Raw genomic sequence first — 21,579 nt, 5'->3', positions numbered from 1 at the left:
AATCTTATAATGGTATTCCAGGGGAGATGAATGAACATTTTGTTGGCAAGGCCACTGTTTAATTATGTGCTTATGCTTAGCTTTAAGGGTAAGCATTTGAAAGTGTGTGTGTGTGTGTGTGTATATATGTATATATATATAAAGTGAGCATGATGTTTCTGTCTTTAGGTAAAAACAATTTCTCATTACTCCTTTCCTAGGTTCAGAGTCTTCTAGTAGTGTAGGGTCATCCACGGGTTCTCTTTCTCACACCCAGCAGCCTCTTCCAGTGCCAGCTCTAAGCCAGCCTTCTCATGGCACGCCTGCCGTCTATCCAACTGTCAGCACTAGTAACTCTCTTTCCTTTGATGGTGGCATAAATGGGCAAGTGGCACCTACTAGCACTAGCTTCTTTTTGCTTCCCTTGGAAGCGACAGGCATTCCACCTGGCAGTATTCTGATCAACCCTCAAACAGGTTGGTATCTGCTCGTGGGTGTTCTTGTTGCAGTTGAGAACTCAGACAAAAATGTGCAAGTGTTTATGTAAGAGTTAATTTCAGTACTGTCCTTTCTTTTTGTTTTTTGGTGTTTATGTTTGTTCCGTACACTTAATTTAAAAAGCATGACTTTTATATAAAAGGGGTAAGTAAACTCACTTTGGATTTTGCTACAGGTTTTAATTTATAGGTTTAACGTATTGTAACAGTGACTAGGACAAAATAATGTGTCATTTATTATCTAGAATACAGAATAAGGAGAGAGGAAAGAGTATTTTTGAATGCTAATATAACAGTTTCACTGAAGGAAGTGCTCCTGAGCAAATATTCACACTGACTTGAAAGAACTCATTATCCTTTGTTTTGCACATCACGACAAACATTTCTGTAAGCTCATGACAGAAATAAGGATGGATTATATGCTATTTTTAAACCTCTGTTTAGTTTAAAACAAGATTAAGTCAATGTTGGTGTATTTGGCCAATATTAATATTTTTAATAAGTAGGAGGATGAAACTTCATAATGTAGATGCAGAGATGTGTAACTTCTTGCCTGATTTAAAAAAAAAATTCAACCTTTTACTTGCTTGTGGGAGCTAAGGAACACTGAAGATTTGATTTTACCTGTTCTATGCAGTACAGATTGTATTTTACATTTAGTATACAGATTTGTTTCCTTTCTAGATGAGGAAATTCTTCAGGATGCATTTCTCATCATCCTCTAGACAGACTTAATTATACTTGAATATAATTGCATGTACTTTTGTAAAACTGATTTTTTCTGATTGCTGTTGTTAAAGTAATCACTTACTAAATTATTTCTCTCCTATAGATAAATAATTTTCTTTAATATAAATCAGTTGCTGTTCTTGTATCCAAAGTAGAAAACTATTTGATTAATGAATCTACATATTGACATGCCACCTAAAGCTTCTCTTAACTAAATCCCTCTAAAGAATGGCCAATGCTGGTCCTGATAGAATTTGGTTACAGCTGACTGTAGCAGCTAATTTTTCTAGGCAGCCATTGCATTTCGAGGAGGAACTGTTGCTATCTCAGGTATAGGTTCTGGACATAGCACTGACTTTGCTTCTAGGCATAATGGCACCACTGCACATCTTACATGTGAATCTTACACTGTGACGTTGGCCATCTGAGCGCAAGTGTGGCAATTTGTGATCAAATTTTGCTAGGAAAGCAGAACTTTCTAGCATTTGTAGGGATTCGTGTGCTCTGTGCTCTGCAGTAAATGTGAAGGGCATTGGCTCATTTTTCATATTATGAGTTTATAGCGTGACCATACTAAAATCTTTGGAGTTGCTGTAAACAAAACAGATAACTGCAGACATTGGAAGGCTACCATCAGTTTGCAAATAGTGTCATCTGAAACATGATACAGTTTAAGTAGTGGCCTTTAAGTCATCTTCATTTCACTGATATCTGTGTCAGCATTTTGCATGTGGTTAGATTCACTTTGTTCCTCCTGTACAGTTGGTCATTTCCCAGTAGCTTTGGTGAGACTTCCACATAGCAGCAGGAAAGGGCAAAGAAAGAATGGATTGTGAAACAGTTTTTCATGTTGTAAGCGTTTTTACTCGCGCTCACCTCAGAAAAGCAACAGAATTCTATAATTGATGTTTGATGTTAATTAAAACTCAAGTTATGATTCTAACTTAAACGTGGGCTCTTGCTCATCTGCTGTTCTGTTGGGTTTTCTTGTTTGTTTGTTTTTTTTTCTTTCCCCAACCTAGGCAACAAAACAAGTTACTGTTTATTTAGAATTTACTTTTAATTTTTTTTTTAATGGCATTAATGGGGTGCTTCAATATTGAAGCTGCAAATTATTAAATAGGAGAATAGTATTACATTATTTCAGTGGAAAGCTGAAGGAATTAATCTATGAATAGAAGTACTTCAACCTTGTTAGCTGTTATGGGAATATAATTGCTGCTTCTATTTTGTCTATTTTGTACAGGTATTTGCCTTTACTCTGTCCTATGTTTCAGTTGATGTTCAAAACAATTGGAGTTATTTATTTAATTGCCTTCTAAAAGGTCCTTAAAATACTGTTTTAGTAGAGTTGTCCTTTACTGCTTCTGCCCTTTTTCAGTTCACTTAATAAAAATAAGTTGTCTGGACTGTCGGGGTATGGTAAATGCTTATGTGTTCATTAAGTCAGTGCTGAGTTTCTTTGTCTAATTTAAATGTTCATTTGCATGTTTTAGCAGCATATAATTTGCCAGTTGACTCACTTTTAGTTATGGCCATTGTAAATGTAGTTGTGGGGATTTGGCATAAATTTGATATGAAACAGTATGACTTTCTTTCTAACTGTTATTAATTCATTTTGTCTGCTGTAAATATATAAATATATTAATTAATTATTATTAATTATCTTAATTTTCTCCAAACTCGGATAATAGAACTGTCTGTCTTTGTTCTTTTTCAACCATTCAGGTCAGCCATTCCTTAATCCAGATGGCACTCCAGTTGTGTACAATCCTCCTATGCCTCAGCAACCTGTTAGGACCCAAGTGCCTGGACCTGCACAACAGCCACCTCTTCCCCCACATCAGCAACAGCCAGCAGCTAATCACATCCTCTCACAGGTGCACATGTCAAATGTATGCTGCTTGCACTGATGGTCGATACTGCCGTACTGCTGTCTTACAAGGGATTAGCAGGTTTGCTCTGTTGACACAGGCTGTAGAAGCAGGAATAGCTGCACAGATAGGAGTATATGGAATTTTTCCCCATAGTTCTTAGAACTGTCAGTTTTCCTAATAACTGAGCAGGGTAAACAGTCTTTTCTTAAAAATACAGAAAATGATGTACTGAAAATGTTACAGTATCAAGATTATAGAAAAAAGAAAAAAGGGTTCTGTCTTCATCCTGTACTCACTCATGTACTCACACCCACACACAAGCCCTGTCAGCACACAAAACCTTGGTCAGCAAGGCAGGCACTTAGTCCAGTTGAAGTATTTTTTCATGAAGCTTACTTTTCAGTCACAAGTTCTTGGGCTGTGCTGTCAGGTTGTACTGCTGGCACCAAAGAGGTAGCTGAGAGCTGCTAGGTGTAAACGCCTCTTAGGTTTGTCCTGCTTACAGTGGTGCATGCTGAAGGATGGGCTAGCTCTCTGTGTTTAGATGGTTAACCAGAGTGCACATAAAATATTTCAGTATTGGGGAATAAATAAAAGCAATATGTTTTAACCTGTGGTTGCTAATAGATTGATTCTGTCTTCAGCTACTTTGAAACAACTTCTGTTTAGAATGCAAGTCTAGTTCTTATTTTATAATTTCAAAACAATCTCTCTGAAAGACATGGCAAATGTTAAACAAAAGCAATCTGCTGACTTAGTTTAAAGCCAATACAATGTGTAACAAAAGAAATGCCATATTGAAAATTACTTTTAATTCTATGCAGTCTTTCAGCTTAATTAAAAGAAAAAAAAAAATCCACAAACCTATCCCTTCCCTTTCTGGTAACAACTGGAACACAGTTGCTTTTTTGTCCTGTTACAAAAAACTGTTTTCACTTCTCTTATGTTAACCATGTTTATAAACCTGTTATTTCTTCAGCCTATCCGACCTCTACAGCCTTCTTCCCAGCCTGTTCAGTACTCTGCAGTCTCTTATCCACCCCCGCTCCTGCCAGTCTCCTCTACCCAGCAATATTCTGTGGTATTATATCTTCTGTTCATTTCCTTTTTGCGTGGGTTAATCATTAGTGGAAGCTGACGTTTGCCTGGGTTGTTTGTAAGTGATGTGTGATAGTGGTATAATGACTGGCTAGCTTTTCAGTCACACTAAAATATCACCTGAGCAGTGGAAAATAGTTCCCTGTTAATTTCAAGTTCAAGAGAAATGCATACATTTAAGGCTATTCTATTTATCTGTATATAATGATATATAATATTTTCTTAACTAAGAAACAACTTTTTCAAAGTTTTGTTGGCCAGTCAATACCTTGTGTCTTTGGACTAATGTCTATCCATCCTTTCCATCCTTGTTGCTTTCTGTCTGCTCTTTCTTCAGCTGACCCCTAATTGCTTTCCAAGGGTCAGCTGTGCTGGGTTTTTATTGAGGTAACTTTTTGAAGCCTCTTTGTCAGAACTCTTAAACAGTTCACAGCATCCCTTGCTCTTAATAGATAGAAGCTGGAAATGAAATCCATTAGTCTCTTGTAGAAATGGTATTATTTAAGAGTCTTATTGCTGAGGCAAAGTGAGGCCTATTGAAGGAGAAATGTTGTCCAAAGCAGGATGTGAACTAGGGCCCAGGTCAAAAATTGAGGCTTTCCAACTCCCCAAACTGCTCTACCTGTTGTACAATAGCTATTTTATGATGAATTTGAAGTTTGTATTTTGCTATTGCTTGCAACATAAATCATGTCATATGACAACAGATGCTCATTAATCTGAATTCAGTAGCCTGCACTTAATTAAGATGATATTATAACCATTATCTGTACTTTAGGTGTGCAATTCTAAAAGGAACTGCACTGCATTAGGGGTGCTTTCTTTTCAGCAACATTGTTTCTCATGTTATTTTAGAGTTTGAGCACACCTAAACTGCAATGTATATAACTTCTCAGTTAATTAAATGAGAATGGTTATTTAATCCATGTGATGCATTGCTTCCAGCAGCAGCTCATTCAGGAGCTAGTTTTGTGCTACAGTCTGCAATCATTGTTTAGGCATATGCTTGCTAAAACAAAGAATGAAACTCCTTCCAGGTTTATGATGGTTTCAAGCCATTTCATATTCAGGAAGTGAGTTTGAATACTAATTGTGCTATCAGTTTCAAAAATGTATTTCTACTGATGGCAACTCATGTAACGTAGTGAAAAGGATTAATCGACTCTGGTTCATAATCTAAATGAATTATCACCCGTAGTTAGTAGCAGGAAGGTTGGGTTTATCCATGCTTTGACAATACATACTGTACGTGTCACTGCAGGAATAACTGACCAGATGATGACTTACTTGTATTGATAGTACAATGTGTGTTGCTGGTTTTTGTCCTTTAGATGTTTTGGGAGTTAATATTATGTCATAATGAAATATCAGTATCCTTTCTAACCTGGATGTTGTGAGAAGCAGTATGGAAAGTTCAATGCAGAAAAGCGTTACGATTGTGTTAATAGGCCTCATTCCAGAAGTGCCATAGGGAAATGTAAATTGTTGATAGAATGAAAACAGAGATGGTTCTAAATTCAGAAGTATTCCAAATAACATTTCATGTGCAAATTCATGTATCAGATGAATAATTCCAAGGCTAAACGTGTAAAATGTCATCATAAAATATGAATATAGATGATCTGTAAAAGACAGAAATTGAACTTAGTCTTTCTTGATTACCTCTTATCTTCAGGATGATGTGAGAGAGGATAGGGTGCTTTTAAAGGTTTTGAGAGTTTTTTCACAGTTAAAGAGACTGCTTTTTGAAATGTGAAATTTCATGTTTACTAACAAAGGCAATACTAGTGATAACTTTTAATTTCTGGGATGCTGGTAATTTGTTTGATGTTGATGTTGTAAAGAACAAGTGCTTAGGCTTAGTTACAGTAGTAGAAGTTTTCAAACATCACAGGACTTGTGCAGTGTCCAGTGCCATCATACCATGGTTTCAGATGTAAATAAAACAGAGATAATAAGTAATTTCTAGAATGTTTTTTTGCAGCTGTTGCAAGGATTCATTTTTTAGCATGAAATCGAGTGCATAGTACAACACCGCCTTTTACAAATGTACTTTGTTATCCAGGATTAAAGCCTCATTAACTTAAGCTCTTAAAACCAAAAGTTGTTTCGTCAATACAGCCTTTTGCTGTTCTAGCTGGGGTTCTGTGTTTTCATGCAGAATTTGAAGTCCAATCAGAAGAATGTATTTTTGACAATTGAATTCTTGCAGTAAGTAGATAGAGGCAGACGTAATCCAAAAAATTCGAGTATGTGAAGTGAGTGGGGTCTCTGAGTGTGGATGTACTTTCCCCTGTCAGCACTGAAGACAGTTCACTACTGTGTTCTCATCATGTTCTTTCCTGTTCTTCTTTGGCTGATGTTGCTATTGTGCAATAATTTAAGACACTCCTATCTGAAACGTTTTGTTTAAGATATTTGCCTACTTTCTTTTTTTTAAAGTATTTCCGAATGTAACTTTTTTTTAATTATTGCAGCAAGACAACCTAGGATCACAGTTTAGCCATATGAGTCTTGCCCGTCAGCCACCTGCTGATCCAGCTGAACCTCACACCACTATGTTCCAGTCCACTGTTGTCCTGCAGCCCCCACAGCAGTCTGGTTATATCATAGCAGCCGCTCCACCTCCACCACCTTCTGGCCAGCCGGTTTCTGCTCCGGGCTACTCTCCATCCAGCCACCCTGTCAGCCAGCAGGTCCTCCCACAGCAGGGATATATGCAGCAACCTGTGCCACAGGTACAAGGGCTTTGTTTCCATTCTACTGAAAGCTGTGTTTAGAAACTAATTGTGCATTTTCATCAGTGAGCTTTCTGTAAAGTCTGCCTGTTCATGTGCAGCTGGTTTAAAAAACAAACAAAAAAACCCCACCAAAAACTTTGTTATTGATAGAAACATTTTAAAACTTCAAGTGCAAATTGGTCCTGAGATACTAAATTAGCTTCCCTCCATCCTTCTCCATGGTTTCACCAATGGTGCTGCATTTTAAAAGTAACAGGGTTGCTTTCTTCTGGCATTGGCTGAAATGGCAGGCATAGTCACCAAAGCCTGCTAAAAGCAGTTCATTAAATCAGTGCCTACATAGGAAAATGCAATATTCTGGAATTTTCCTTTCTACATTGGAAGTCCAAGAAATCAGCCATTAAAAAGACGCTTTATATGTAAAAAAGTTGCTAAAGCATCATTGAAGTTTTACATCTATCTTTCTTTTAACCTGCATTCTTCTTCTATTTATGTGTCTGCCTTCTATAAACTTGCTACTGCAACTCTTTAACTGTTGTTTGTCCCTAGATGCCGGCCTGCTATTGTACCCCCAGTCAGTATCCGCACTCCAGTCAACAATATCGACCTGTTTCTGTCCATTACAACACGCAGCAAAACCAACCATTGGCACAGCCAGGACAGCAGACAGGTTTGTTGAAGTTACTCAGCATTTCATTAGAATACCCTACATACATTTTGTCCTCTGCTTTTAGAATTATTTTGCCTTATGATTTCAAGTAAAAGTTCACATATTGGACACAGTGTGCAACTGAAGCAGAACAATTTGAGTCAGTTGTTCAGGAAACTTGAGATCTGAGCCATTACTGCGAGTGGCCCATGCTACTATGTTACAGGAGAATTTTTTAGTCTAAAACTGAGTAAGTTACAAGACAAAGCAAAAGACAGGTAACTTAGTTACTAAAAAAAATTAGTTGCCTGTAAAATAAGATCAATTAATAACTTGAAATGATGTAAAATCAGAGAGATGTGTCTTAACTGCTCTAAGTTCCAAACAAAAGATAGTTTGAGTGTTTAAATTGCGGTTTAATGCAATATACAATAAATCATTTTTCTGGCCATCGACTAACGGTATCTGGATATTGACCAGTACATGCAGTAAGACCTAAAGCTACATCTGAAATGGTTGGGGCTCAGTATCGGTGGCTGTGTTTGAGGTGAAAAGCAACGTGCTGCTTGGCCAATGCAGCAGTGAGTCCCTCAGGCTGGGTCCCTTCCAGCTCCAGATGTTCTGTGAGTCTGTATCTGGTCAAGAACAAGAGTGAGCAGATCGTGTCTTATGGGGGTTTATTCATTTTATAAAGTGCTTACTAACTATGAAATTATTTTCCAAACAAATGTGGATAAAAGATGACAGCTTCTGAGAGCATGGCAACTGAAACCACGTTTGGTTTAACATTATGGGATGGCCTGACTTTGAGCTGTTGAATTCGGGGCCGTAACACTGTCTGAGAGGTTTGTATTTCTCACAGTGAACCGGTCTCTTTTTCAGCTGCTTCCTGGCTTCCTTTTTAAAGGGGTTTCAGGTGTTAGGTTTTTCGCTTCTATTTTAAATGCTTTGTTTGTCCAAATATGTAAATAGGAGGAAACACTCTTTAAGAAAGTAGCATCTCATGTCCTCCTAATTGTGAGGGCCAAGTTACCATGAGACCTAACCACAGGTTGATTAAAAATCCGAACTGGACTGCAATTACTGTTTGGAACATCAACTGAAACTCAACTGGCTTCTGCTACAAAATGGCCAGTGATAAAGCTCCTACAGCTGTCGATGCAGTAGTTGGTATCAAGCTGTAGTCATCACTTGCTAACCAGGTTATTGTACTGCTGTGTTCTTGACTAAAAGCCATTTCTCACTCTCAGTGTATCATTCAGAAGATGTATTTCTATACTCTGCCTGCTAACTTATATTAAGTGATTCATTTTAAATTATGTAAATATCAAGAAACGCTTCTTCCAGGAACTACTGCTTTGGAGTATTTCTCTGTTAGGAGGCAGTCCACTATGGCAGGTGTGTTTTCTTTTTCTGCTGAGTGCTGCATTTCTGTCATACCGTTTTCAATGCAGAGGTGAAACTGTGGTGCTAAAAATAGAATATTCTTTGGAATGCAGTGGAAAACCTTTTTGGCAGTCAATTTCTATTGTTCCAGTTCTCTCCACTTGCAAAACTGATTACATCTGTCACTGGAAGTGCTAGAAAAAAAGTGACAAATGTTCACAGCTACATTACAGAGCCTAGGAAGTGAGGGCTTTAGATTGCAGATGTATTACTGACTGTATCTATCATATGCAGCTTTGCATTCTGTTGCTTTTTAGGGGCTGTAGATCATTCTGCAACAAAATACACTGAAGCGTTTTGTTTTTTGCAGATATGAGAGATTTTTGTGTGCAGTTCAAGCTTAGCTATTAAAAACTGTAATTACTCATCTTCATTCAAGCATGCATTGTTCTGAATTGTATAGTGCTCTGAAAGCACGTAGTGTATTCTGTGTTTCTAATGAACAGCACTCATAATTAACTGAACCTTCTTCCCTTTAATTTTCTCAAATAATATTTGATGATGTTACCAGTCTGTCAGTCTCCATTGTTGCAATCTCTGTAAAAGCTGAGACTTAATTCACAACGTTTGTTGTACCCTGAACGTATGTAATGAATGAACATCCCTGGGTTTTGTTTTGTGTTAACTGGATAATTATTTACAAAATAGACCAAGCAATTTTTTAAACACGCAGACACAAAATCCAAGTGAGTTTCTGTGGCTCTATTTGCTGTATTAATTATAGTTCCATATCAAGCCAGGGAGCATGGGGAATGCCAAATTTGTTAGATGTGAATGCATTAGAGTTAAATACAGACTCTCTTTGCCATCAGTTCATCTGGACAAGCCCCATTTTGTTACTTTCTTGTAGTCTCTGGCATTGTCTCAGCCACACTAATAGCTAGGGGGTTTTGCTGTATGGTAAGTAATCAAGCACATAGCCTTAAAGGTGGAGCAGGGGGGAAAAAGAATTTCATTTTTGTTCTGCATGTATTTTCATCATGGTAGAAGTTATCTCCTATATGCATTTACAAAAAAATGTGGGGCTGGAGCACAGTAAACGCACATATGCTGTTTCCTGTTTGGCACTCAGACCTGTGGGTTTCTTTATTTACTTATTTGTCTAGGATACTTTTGGAAGATAATAGAGGGTCCCAGTTAAGCAATAATAAATGGTTGTAGAATCACAACATGGGGGTGGATATCGAGGTCAGGTTTTTTCCTTTTTTTTCCCACGAGGTAAAGTTAAGTATAAAATGTCTCCATTGTATATGAATGTGGCTTTTACCTGGAAGATTTCTCTCAGTTCCTAATTGTTTTAGTATCCCATACTTCAGTTTAGAAATGGCCCTTTTGAAAAGGACTTGCATGTATGCCTTGCACGGTGTGCTTCAGCCCTGAATCGCTGCTACTTCTATCTCTGGGGCACCTGAGATGCTGGCAGAAGTTATCACCGGAATTTCAAAGCCGGTGTACCTCAAACAGCATTATTTATGAAAACTGACAACTGATTCTCTCTTAATGTTATCTGGCATGCCTTGTGCAAATGCCTTCTGCTTTCACCAGACAAATCAAGGTGTTAACACATGTAACTCACTGGAGTATAAACACTGCAAGCATGTGAGAGCAGCACTGCAGATAGGATGTGAAGTATTTAATGCTGATGCCAGATGGATGCAAACAAATAAATCTGTTAATTTCTAATGTTGGCTTCTTTTTATGTGCGTGATGAGTTCAACTCCTATGAAGCTGCCAGATGTAGAAAGCCATTGGAAAATGCCACACATACCTCTTCATATAGGCAACTGTGCATAAAATTTGTTCATATGTAATTATTTCAAAATAACATTCAAATGTATAATTTCAGGTTACCAAGTTTTGCCTAACCAGCAGCAAAACTACCAGGGTTTAGTTGGAGTTCAACAGTCTCAGAATCAAAGTCTAGTCAGTGGCCAACACAACAACGTTGGGAATCAAATTCAAGGTGTGATTGTTCCATATCCTTCAGTGCCATCTTATCAGGTGGGTAATTTACTCAGAACTTTCCAATCTGTGCATTCAGAGTGATCTATTTTTAATTTTTTACAATTGTTTTGTAAATGGATGAAATCTGCAAGTGTGTTTCAAAGTGACATGGATAGAAATTTGAAAAAGTAGTAATAGCAAACAAAGACAACTGGAATGTGAAGCAGAAGTTTTAAACAAGGGGCAGAATGAAACACTGTCTGCATAAGGAAGTCTTAATGTGGTCTCAATTTTTAGGTTTCGGTGCCTCAAGGTTCCCAGGCAGTGCCCCAGCAGACATATCAACAGCCTGTAATAATTCCTGGTCAGTCAAATCAAGGATTGCCCACAACAGGAATGCCAGTTTACTACAGCGTCATTCCATCAAATCAACAGAATAATTTAAGGTAAGTTTAACTTAGTTATTTGATTTCTCAGCAACCAGGTTTAATTGCCCTGTAGAAACAGACAATATCTGCTATATTACTCCATGTATTGAGATGTATTTTATAGGCAGACTTGCAAATATTTTGTTAGCTATTTCTTTTTACTCTTATGCAGTTAACTGAAACAACCAGTACTGCTTGTTGGACTAGAAATATACTGTTTCTGTGTTGCTATCAGCAATCTTTTACTTGTAAGTTCTACATTGTAGTTTTCAGTGTTCCTTTTTTGACCCGTGAAACACGAGGATGTCCAGTAGCAATACCTTTTTGCAGTTATCTTTATTCTCTTTATTTTGAATCTCTGAAACAGATTACTCAACTTCCTTTTGTGCACATAACAAAGCCTGTTAGCACAAAGCTGGCTATGAAATGAGTATAGGAACTTCCTTGGATGTTCAGGTCTTGTTTGATAAATAATGTTGAGTACTCATGATAGAACAGATAATTGAATACCTAAAGAATTCATTACAATTAATGCTTGTTACATGTTGTGTTTCAAAGTACTTGGCTTGCAGCTTTTAAACAAGCAGCAGTGGTATGAAGCTTGCTTCATCCATCTGTGAGCACAGATTTCAGTATTTATGTTATTGCTACACGGCTTCATCAAATTAAATGAATCTGAATTCTTGTTCTGTGTACCATAAGGTTCTTTTTAACCTTTTCTTCTTTGGTTATGTTTGAGATTCAGTGGAGTCACAGGTAGACATCATCATAGACATTTTTTTATAATAAGCTTTGCTTGGTCTCTTCTGTCATTTGCAATGGCCATCTCTTTCAAGCAGGGTAACTTTTATTTGGTATTCAGAGCAGACTAGCATCTTGGACATTAGGACAGCATCTTGCTTTTATCAAAATAGATGTGTTGCAACACTTCAACAAAGAACACAGAATACTATTCTGCAGGAACTGAGTGGACTCAAACCCACAGGTCATTAGTGTAGACTAAAATAATAGGAAGATAAGAAGCAGTGTGAAAGAGTACATCCTATGCAGATAGGAAGCAATTTGTTTTAGTTTCCACTGAGTTTTGCCTTTTTCAAAATACGAGCACTTTTAATTTATAATCAAATACTTGATCTTGGGGACAAAGGATGCAAAAAAATTTAGGTGAAGTCATACATGAAAATGGATTTCTAGTGGAGGCTCAACAGGATCACGCTTCCTTTATTCTATTGTTTGAAGGTGTTTAAAAAGATCTCATTCCCTCAGGATATTCACTTTCTGTCACTACTGACATGACCACTCTCAGTTTGCAGTCCGCCAACCCGACAGATGTTCTGTGTGATGACAGAGTGTGGTTGTGTCGGTTCCTCAACTGTTTTGACTTGAATGTCTTGAAAATTAGCTGGCATAAATAAACTTCCAAAATTATTCTTTTTGCATGTATTACAGAAAAATGAAAGGCTATTTCTTTGTCTTCTTCCATGCCTGGGTACTTTTTTCCAGTCTCCTGTTTGGTAAAGCCATGCTAAGGCAACCTCTGTAGGTATCTGTCTAAGCTGCCTTACCGTGCTCTGAAGTGGATGAGTATGCTCATTCCATGTGCTGAATAAGCTGACTCAGCTGCTTGGGGCCAGCCTCCAGCTGAGAAAACAGCATATGAAATCCTTGTGGTGGGTTCTGTGGTGGCTTTTTAACTGAGACCTAATTATGGTTAATTAATTCTGTACATCTTTTTTACCGTCTATTTGCACACATACCAAAATAAACAAATCACGACAGCTTCTTGGTATACACAGGTCATAAGTTATGGCCAATGAACAGACTCGAAACCACTGTCTTCTGAAGAAAAGATTCCTGGGCAGTGGGTAGGTGGGAATATTACTGATTGAAATTAGTGAAATCCCAGTAATTTGTGGTGTCTGTAGGCAACAAATGCAGTGGTTAGGATTAAATGTGACAAACTTCTGTTAGTCATGTTCTTTTCTCTTTATTATTATTACAGTTCATCAGTAGGATATTTGCAGCCTCCTGGATCAGAGCAGATACAGTTTCCTAGAACATCATCACCCTGTAACTCACAGCAGCTTCAAGGACAGCAATGTGCAGGTTGGGGGACTAAAGCTTTTTTGGAGCAAGTTTTTAGCCATTGTTATGTAGAGTGTTTGTATTTGTTATTAAGGGTTTGATTCAGAATTAAGTATTTTTTAATTTCCTTCTGTATTCTGTATTTGAAGTTAGATTGCATACAGGTTAACTTCACATCTTAATTTTTTTTATCATTGAAAGCTCTCATTACTTTGCCAGAATTCAGTATTGGACACCACAATGCCTTGCATGCCTGTTTTGAATTGAGTCAGACTTGGGAACAATGCATTCGCAGCCAAATGACTTTAATCTTTTCCTCAGTGGCTACTGGGCTTGAATAGAGAGGAGAGAGGTAGTCTTTTCAAATGTTGAAAGGGAAATTAAATACTCTGAAGTATTCTGTTCTCATGTTTGTTTCTTCTGGTAGCCTTATTTACTGCCTTTACTTCCATAGTTTATAACAACCATTCAAGTCAGAAGCCATCACCTCCTACATTATTGTCACCTTCATCAAAGTCAAAGCTGCCACAGGCTGCTTCCATTTTGCACTACAGCATAGTGTCTCCACCCTCATGTAAAAGTTCACCCACTGGTCTTTCCATCATGCAGCCAATAAAAGGTATATTTTATTGGGATTTTCATCTAAGCCATTCTGTCTAGAAATTATCAGGTTGATTTCATGGCTACTTGCGAGAACAATTGTGATTTGAATGCTGTCTCTGCAAATACTTTTTCAGAATTCTTCATCTGAATTACTGTCATTGTAACTTCAAAAACGACCGCATTGAACTAAATGAAACAACAGCCAACTTTACATGAGCAGCCTGGAGGCAGCCTTCTTCAACAGAGAACAATGTTGCTTAGCAGAAGTACTTAAATCAGTTTTGGAATGTTTTGCTCTATAAAATATTAAGATAATTTTTTTTTTAAGGCCTATATATAGCAGCTTCAATGCAGTATGAAAACAGTAGTGACATAGAGCTTGTCTTGTCCTTGAAACGTTTATAAGTATTGATATCCAGACACTTTAAATCTCTGCATTTCCAACCACAATTATCATAAAATTTGATGAGCTGGTCAGGAAACTAAGGGCATTGGGGTTAGCCTCCAAACCAGAGATTTATAGATCAATCTTTTAATCGTAGTCAGTACTACTGCCCTTATTTTAATGAAAGGGAATTTGATGCAGGAGAGGTTTCACTGGCAACAAAAAGAAAAGGGGGGTGTAATTTCTACCATTGTTATCAGTATTTTGCAAGCAATAGCTGAAGCAACTAGGTCAATGACCTAGATTCCAGTGGAGATGAGATGTGGAGTCTCTTATGACCTGTTATCTTTAAAGATATTTTTAGAGGCTGTTCATTAGTAAATAGGTAACGTACAGTTAGGTGGCATGATAGCTGGATCAGCAGTGTATTTTAGTTCACAGGCATTTTTAGTTTTCTTTCTTTTGGGATGTAAATCTTAAAGATGGCCATTTCCAGGCATCCAAAATTGGTCTAGAATTGGTTTGTTCTACCCTTACCCTGTTCTAGTTCTAGTTTTATGCTGTTTTGATTCAAACCTGTTAAGCTGCCATTTAAACAAGATTGGGGAAGGTAAAAGACTTCTAAATATTGAGAGAATAAAAAAACGCACGCACTTGAGCAACAGCAATAGTGAGATGATACCTTGAGGAATCACCTCGAGGTAAGGACACAGGACATACGTAGGCATGCAGCTGAGTGGTGTTTCTCCTCCTGAAAAATTTGAAGGGGAGCACACTCAGTCTGGGAGCCTTTCAAGGATTTCTCCCGGGTTCTTCTTGCCATGCTTTTTGATAGCTGAATATCTGCATCTGACTTATGCCTTCTATGACACTTGATTTCAAGCACGCTTGTTATAGGAAAAGAGTTGCATTTATTCTCACTTACTCAAATGCTGTGGAACTTATAGTAGAAGTAAAGAGAAACAGCACTTGGGGATCTACAGTTTTCTTTTGTGGTTTACATAGAACTTTTCAGCGTGTGGCATTTGTCAAGCAGTAATGCTGCAGGTTATTTCCTTGGGAGTTCTAGCTCTGTTCTCATAGAACAGAGATGACAAAAGTTATGTGCCAAGCACTGTGGAAATTATAAAGCAGTAAAATGTAAATCTAACATTTATAATATTTATATATATATATGTGCATAATTAATAAAATGAAACCAATCTTGTGTGAAAGGTAGTGTGTATATTGGTTTTTGCCTCTTTTCCTCGAGTCTGTGCATAGAGATTACAGAGGCCTTGCCACTTGGCAACTTGCTGTGTGTTACTCAGATTAATAGCAGCAGTCCATAAGCAGAAGTCTGTTTTATTTTGCTGCACAACAGAATGGAAATATTCACTGTGTGACTTTTACAAGGACAGAGCAGGGACGCTCAAATTGATACCCTCTACTAAAGTTGGCAAGGTAATCTGATGATTACATTTCAATCTGTAGCACATAGGTAGAACTTTTTGCCATTTTAAAAAATTAGGGAAAAAAAATTGTTGTTATCACATTGTTTTGATAAACATCAATACAGTAAATATTTCACAGTACAGTTTAGAAAGGCTAACACAGTTCTAATATTAAGATCCTGTTGCTCTACATTGTATGGTTTGCGTTTCCAAGGAATCAGATTGTTTCTTTTTGCAGTGCAGGGGTAGTGAATACAATAGCCCATTTTAAGAAGATATAGGAGCAATGCATTCTGTAATCTGATTGACTTTTCCTAATCGGTGGTATGATGTAGGTAATGAATTGAGAAGATTGTGGACTCTCTGTTTGAAGGGAGTGAAGTTGGATGATTAAATGGTGTTCAAACAGTGTATTTTAATCATGGTTTCTGAGAAATTATGTAAACATAACATAGAAGAAGGAAATTGCAAACAACCATTTCCAAGTAAATAGGACATCATATAAATTACCTGGGATGGGGGATAACAATTAATCTCTCAGAAAAGCTCTCATCACAGCTCTTTACACAAAACCATGGAACAGCATTGGCTGTTTTGCTGTTCTCCCCTGACTGGAATTTCTGCAGCAACCACAGCAGCTAAGTGGTGCTGGCTGCATGGAACAAACTACGTTCCCTACTCAGAAAAGCAACCCCAGACTTGTAGGATAGTTATAAAATCTGTGAATGAATGAAATGTTGCTTTGGACTAAAGACCCATTTCAGATCTTTCTAATGTATGGCACCATATCAAAGAGAACTTTACTCTGACAATAACTACAGTAAATGTAGAATACTTCTAACTATTGTTAAATAGAATTTCTTTTAAAAAATATTCCCACTAATGAGTTTCAGTGGTTCCGTTTATCTTCTGCAGTTCTGGGAAACCTTCTCTTAAGCTAATCTAGTGCAGATTTATTTGATAGTGGAAATACAATTGTACAGAATATCCTGTCCTAGTTCTCTAGAAATGAGCAGCTTATTTAGCAGGATGTTGTAAGCATTTTCTTTTGTTTTAATTCATGTCTTTTCTACTAAAATTAAAATTGAAACTGATGATGAACCAACTGCATCCTGTCCATTTCTTGCCATGTAGCAGTAGCAGCACCACCGGGTGGAGGAGTAGTCATGATGCAGCTAAATATACCCAACAACCCTCAGCCTCGGAACCATTCACCTCCACAGTGGAAACAGAATAAATATTACTGTGATCAGCAAAGGGGGCAGAAGTCCACAGAACTTAGCACTTTAGACAGTGCTGCACAGGTATGAGTTCTGTTTTATTTTCCAGCATGACTTATTTGCATAAGCTGCATTTTTGCTTTGGCTTGTTGTTGTTTGTTTTTTTTTTTTTTCCCAAAAGTTCTTTTTTGGAATGAAGTCTGTTCTGATAGTACTTAATATAGTACTTTTGCTTCCAGTGTTGGAACGCTTGTAATTTAGCTTGTTCAACTGGATACCTTTTTAAATACACACTTGTTGTTTATCCAGTTGCAGCATAGTCCTCAACTAGGTAGTCCTGTCACCTCGCCAGCCCAGTCACCAGCACCAGCTCAGCTGTCAAACCTCAAGAACATCCGTCCCACGTTAACACCTCTTTCTATTGTGCCCCAGTTTTCTAGACCTTTCATCCCTGGACAAGGTATATTTTTGGTTAACTAAAATTTGTCTGTGTTGTTTTTGTTTTGTTTTAAATGCATCTTAAAAGACATAAGGATTTTCTGACAAACTGTGACTCACTGCAGTAGTAATCTTACTGAAGGAAGATCAACAAAGCTATCCACTAGCTCATCTTAATGCATTCTACGGTTACGATGTTATCTTTCAGGGATAGAACTGTAATTTTAAGATGAATGTTCTGCCAAAACCCTTTTCTTCATTGATGAATGCATTGAATCAAACCACTGCTAAGTGTGAATTCTTCATTCCTTTTAGAAAAACTGGTACGATAGCAGAAAAAGTCTCTTATAGAATAATTGAATTCCTCTTCTGCCATGTTATCAGGAAGAAAAAAAAAAAGACCAAAAAAAAAAACAAACAGAAAATAAGGAATTTTCATTATGATGTGGAAGTTTGAAAACAAACAAGAAGTCCTTTGGCAGTGACCAAAGATGTCCTGGTCTGTAGTTCCAAAACTAAAATCAGTGGATCTATTTTGTACAAAAATTACGTTAGTAAAGCAAGACTTAGAGAAAATGCTGCTGTGTCTTCCTTATTGATAGGAGAAACTTATTTTGTTTGTCCTGTGCTGCACAACCTTTACATGCTTGGTATTCCATTGTTGTTGTAAAAATTCCAAGCTGCCTGTTGCAAACCACATCTCACAACTTTTTTAATCTTCTGTGATTGTTAAAAGAATTCCATCTGGTAGTCCTCAGAGCACAGAGGAGTATGAAGACTCACCAGGGATGCAACCATGGCAATGGTTAAATTAGTACACTGAGAAGTCCTTTATTAAGGTCGTTTTCAGGTGACACCACTGTAAATAACATTATTGTGTTTTTCAGCGTAACTCTTAAATGCAAGAAAGCCTTGGGCTTGAACCTTTTCACCCTGTGATCAGTATGTGACTTCATCACACAAATCTTATCTTCCTAGCTTAGCCAGATACACTGCACTGTGCATACTCATTCTGCTTTCTCCTACAAAAGATAAACACAAAACCTCCAAATTCTGTTACTATGTTCTGGGGGTGGGGGGGACCCTTCTAATTACCTTTGTCTTTAAGGAGATGCCAGATACCCATTGCTTGGCCAGCCCCTGCAATACAATCCACCATCTTTATTACGTGGACAAGTAGCAAGCCAACAGGTAAAGAGAACACTCTCCTGGCAACACAGAAGAAAGCAATTTAGGACTACAATTATAATAACTGTGAATAGAAACTTAAATTACTGCATTGGAAAAATAATGGATTGGAAAGCACTTGCTTTCTAATAACTGTTTCATTCTTTGTTGATACTTCCGCTGTTCCTATGGTGTAAAAGTAATGAGAAGCATTATCCTGAAATGTAACTTGTCTTTTGAACTGAAATTTCAACCTGTGAAAGAAGGTGCAAGGCACAGTGTAGAATATGGACTCTCCCAGAAGCAGATAGGCAGCAGTTCTAAAAATGAGTTCTAAAAAAAATTTGCTTAAAAGGATTTTGAGTAAGAATTTTTTTAAAATAGGAAACACAGGTATTCCTAAGCAAAAAGTGGTTTTGTTTCTTACAAGAAAAGAAAATAGTAAGTGTTAGCAAAACTGTATTTACTGTGGGGGAGAGACTTAAACCCTTCTCCCCTACCTTGCTCAATTCTACCAGAGATCAGCCAGAAGATGTGATGGGTTTGAGGGGAGGTGGTTTATTTTTTTTCTGAGAAGTTTTAAGGTGATTCTTTTCATCGTTTCCTTCCTTTCTTCTGAAGTCAAGGGATTTACACTGAGGTAATGCAGAACTTTTAAGATACGATGCCTTGTCATTGAAGTACATCATTTATATTCATCTCTCTAGTGTCAGCCTGGAAACAGACATGGAAACAGGGGAAAGAAACCAGCAAAGAAGGCTGCTTCAGCGGATCTCAGTGCAGGAGAGCCAGGTATAGAACTAGCCACGTGGTGTATAAGGGCAAAGCAAGTCAGATGGTACAGTCAGTTCACAAATCTACTGCAAAATTCAGCATTGACTTGCTCTTTTAAGGAGCCTATTTGTAATCTCAGCTTTTATTTGTACACTTGCAGCTGTAAGCAGCATTAAATGTGAAAGAAGCATTGCCCTCTACCAGCAACAGAATGCTTTTGTAATAGCCTGTAATATCAGCTAACTGGAGATACGAGGATGAAATAACTCATTCTCTACTGTCTTTATCTACTTATCTACTTAATCTTTAAGTACAAGAACGAATTTTGATTCGACGTTTTTCTTGTTTCAGCTGTGGGAAAAGTTCTAGAAATAACAGAGCTGCCAGAAGGTATAACGCGTATGGAAGCAGAAAAACTGTTTGGAGAACTTTTAAAAGTCGGTGCCAAGATCAGGTGGCTGAGGGATTCACAGTGTCTACAAACACAGCAGCACCACCGGCGGTACTGTGGCAGCGGAGATAGTAATGTGAACACTGAGCCATGCAAATCTACTGACTTGGCCTCCACTTACACGGTTCTAGCTATGTTCCCTACAATGTCAGCTGCTCAGAACGCATTGAAGAAACAAAGTAGTACCTCAGTTAACAAGTTCAGGCTGAGAACAAGCAAGAAGCACTACGACTTTCATATCCTTGAAAGGGCTAGTTCTCAGTAGCAGTTACATCGATGGACACTCAGCCTTTACTACTTCCATGTCCTTCTCTCCTTGATCGGCTTAATGTTGTGGGGTTTCTGTTCTTTTCACAGAGATTCCTGGGATGTTTTGTCATAAGTGACATTAGCCATTGAAGAATAACCCAGTGATCCAGCACGATGAAAAAGTTAATTCCAGACAAGAGCAAGAAATCATCTTTGGGAAAGGCAGCTTTCTATACAGAATGCCATTGAAATGCCCCCCCCAACTTTTATAATAGTTTTGTTTTATATTTTTGACTTCTTGTATCAGATCCAAAGCTCTATTGTACAGCAAACGTTCATAAAAGCCCATGTTCAGATTTGTATTTTATAATCCCTGTTCACTGCCAGCACACAGCTGTCCATTCCAAAGCAGGAACCTGAGGATTGGTACAGGGGGAAAGAGAACCATTTCCAAGGAATTACGCTCATTTTGTAGTGAACTGCCCAAAGTATTCAGATTAACCTGTTCCCTGTCCCTTGCATTTCTTTTGTTTTTTAAAGAAAAGAAACATAATTTTAGTAACTAGTTGATTCCTTAGATGGTTGGTTTCTTTTGAGATTCATTCAAGCGATGTCAAAAGAAATTACAAGTTCATTGTACCCTGGAAGGATTTGCTTTGATCCAATGAGTTGAAGAAGTATTTAAAGGGGAATATGAATAGATTACGAAGAATGTTCACTGAATCACATTTTAATATTTCTTTTTAGCAAAAAAAGTGAAGAAACTAAAATGGATCTTCACAAGTGACAAAATGTTTGCACTTTAATTGTGTTCCCACCAGTATGAATCTCTTTCTCTTTCTTTTCACGCTAAGATAATTGTGTTTGATAAGAGCTGGAAACTTTTTTAATGGTTTAAGTTTTCATCATTTGCAGATACTCACTGGACATCAAAAGACTCATTGCACATAAAAATGAAACAAACTTTTTTTCAATTTGTGTAATTTGCAAGGCTGTACAATGTGTGCTGATGCAAGCCTTTTTCAGTTCAAGAAAATAAATGTTTACAAACACAAACTTTTGTGGTGCATTTGTTTGAACTTCTAGGAGTCTTCTGAAACCCGGATGAATATGCTGATGGTTTGGATCCCTATAAATGTGAGAAAATAACTTGAAAATAACTACTACTGTAATTTTTTTGTAAAACCACCATCTCTTCCTCTTCTTAAAGCATTCATTTACACCATCTTCTTTTTTTTTTTAACATTTTCCCCATACAAGTGAAAAGAGAGAATAGATCAGGCTGTAAGGGCTGCCCCTGTTTAGTAGTTTTTTTTCTTGTTTTAGCACAGGTGCTGACTTGCTGTGTAGATAAATAACAACCAGTTCCTTTCCTTTAAGGCCACA

General features: G+C 37.4%; 1 protein-coding gene across 15 annotated transcripts in view; it reads left to right on the top strand.

The window, feature by feature from the left end:
• R3HDM1 (R3H domain containing 1) overlaps positions 1-21,249 on the top strand; it is a 66,115-nt gene extending 44,866 nt beyond the window's left edge. For 6 of the 15 annotated variants that reach the window (XM_042877737.1, XM_042877733.1, XM_042877735.1 and 3 more), the window contains 14 exons: positions 201-455; positions 2,934-3,085; positions 4,062-4,163; positions 6,658-6,918; positions 7,471-7,591; positions 10,863-11,017; positions 11,258-11,406; positions 13,391-13,494; positions 13,928-14,092; positions 17,029-17,198; positions 17,424-17,574; positions 18,661-18,743; positions 19,427-19,511; positions 19,845-21,249. In XM_042877737.1, the coding sequence (XP_042733671.1) occupies positions 201-455; positions 2,934-3,085; positions 4,062-4,163; positions 6,658-6,918; positions 7,471-7,591; positions 10,863-11,017; positions 11,258-11,406; positions 13,391-13,494; positions 13,928-14,092; positions 17,029-17,198; positions 17,424-17,574; positions 18,661-18,743; positions 19,427-19,511; positions 19,845-20,209 (2,318 nt within the window). In that variant the 3' untranslated portion in view covers positions 20,210-21,249. The remainder of the gene's footprint in view (positions 1-200; positions 456-2,933; positions 3,086-4,061; positions 4,164-6,657; positions 6,919-7,470; positions 7,592-10,862; positions 11,018-11,257; positions 11,407-13,390; positions 13,495-13,927; positions 14,093-17,028; positions 17,199-17,423; positions 17,575-18,660; positions 18,744-19,426; positions 19,512-19,844) is intronic. The other 9 variants (XM_042877731.1, XM_042877732.1, XM_042877740.1 and 6 more) reach the window with 9 other exon arrangements.
• The last annotated feature ends 330 nt before the right edge of the window (positions 21,250-21,579 follow it).

Source organism: Lagopus leucura, unplaced genomic scaffold, assembly GCF_019238085.1.
Source record: "Lagopus leucura isolate 7727_CA_CO unplaced genomic scaffold, USGS_WTPT01 Super-Scaffold_100019, whole genome shotgun sequence".
Lineage (NCBI taxonomy): Eukaryota > Metazoa > Chordata > Aves > Galliformes > Phasianidae > Lagopus > Lagopus leucura.
This window is presented reverse-complemented; position numbering and strand designations above follow the sequence as displayed.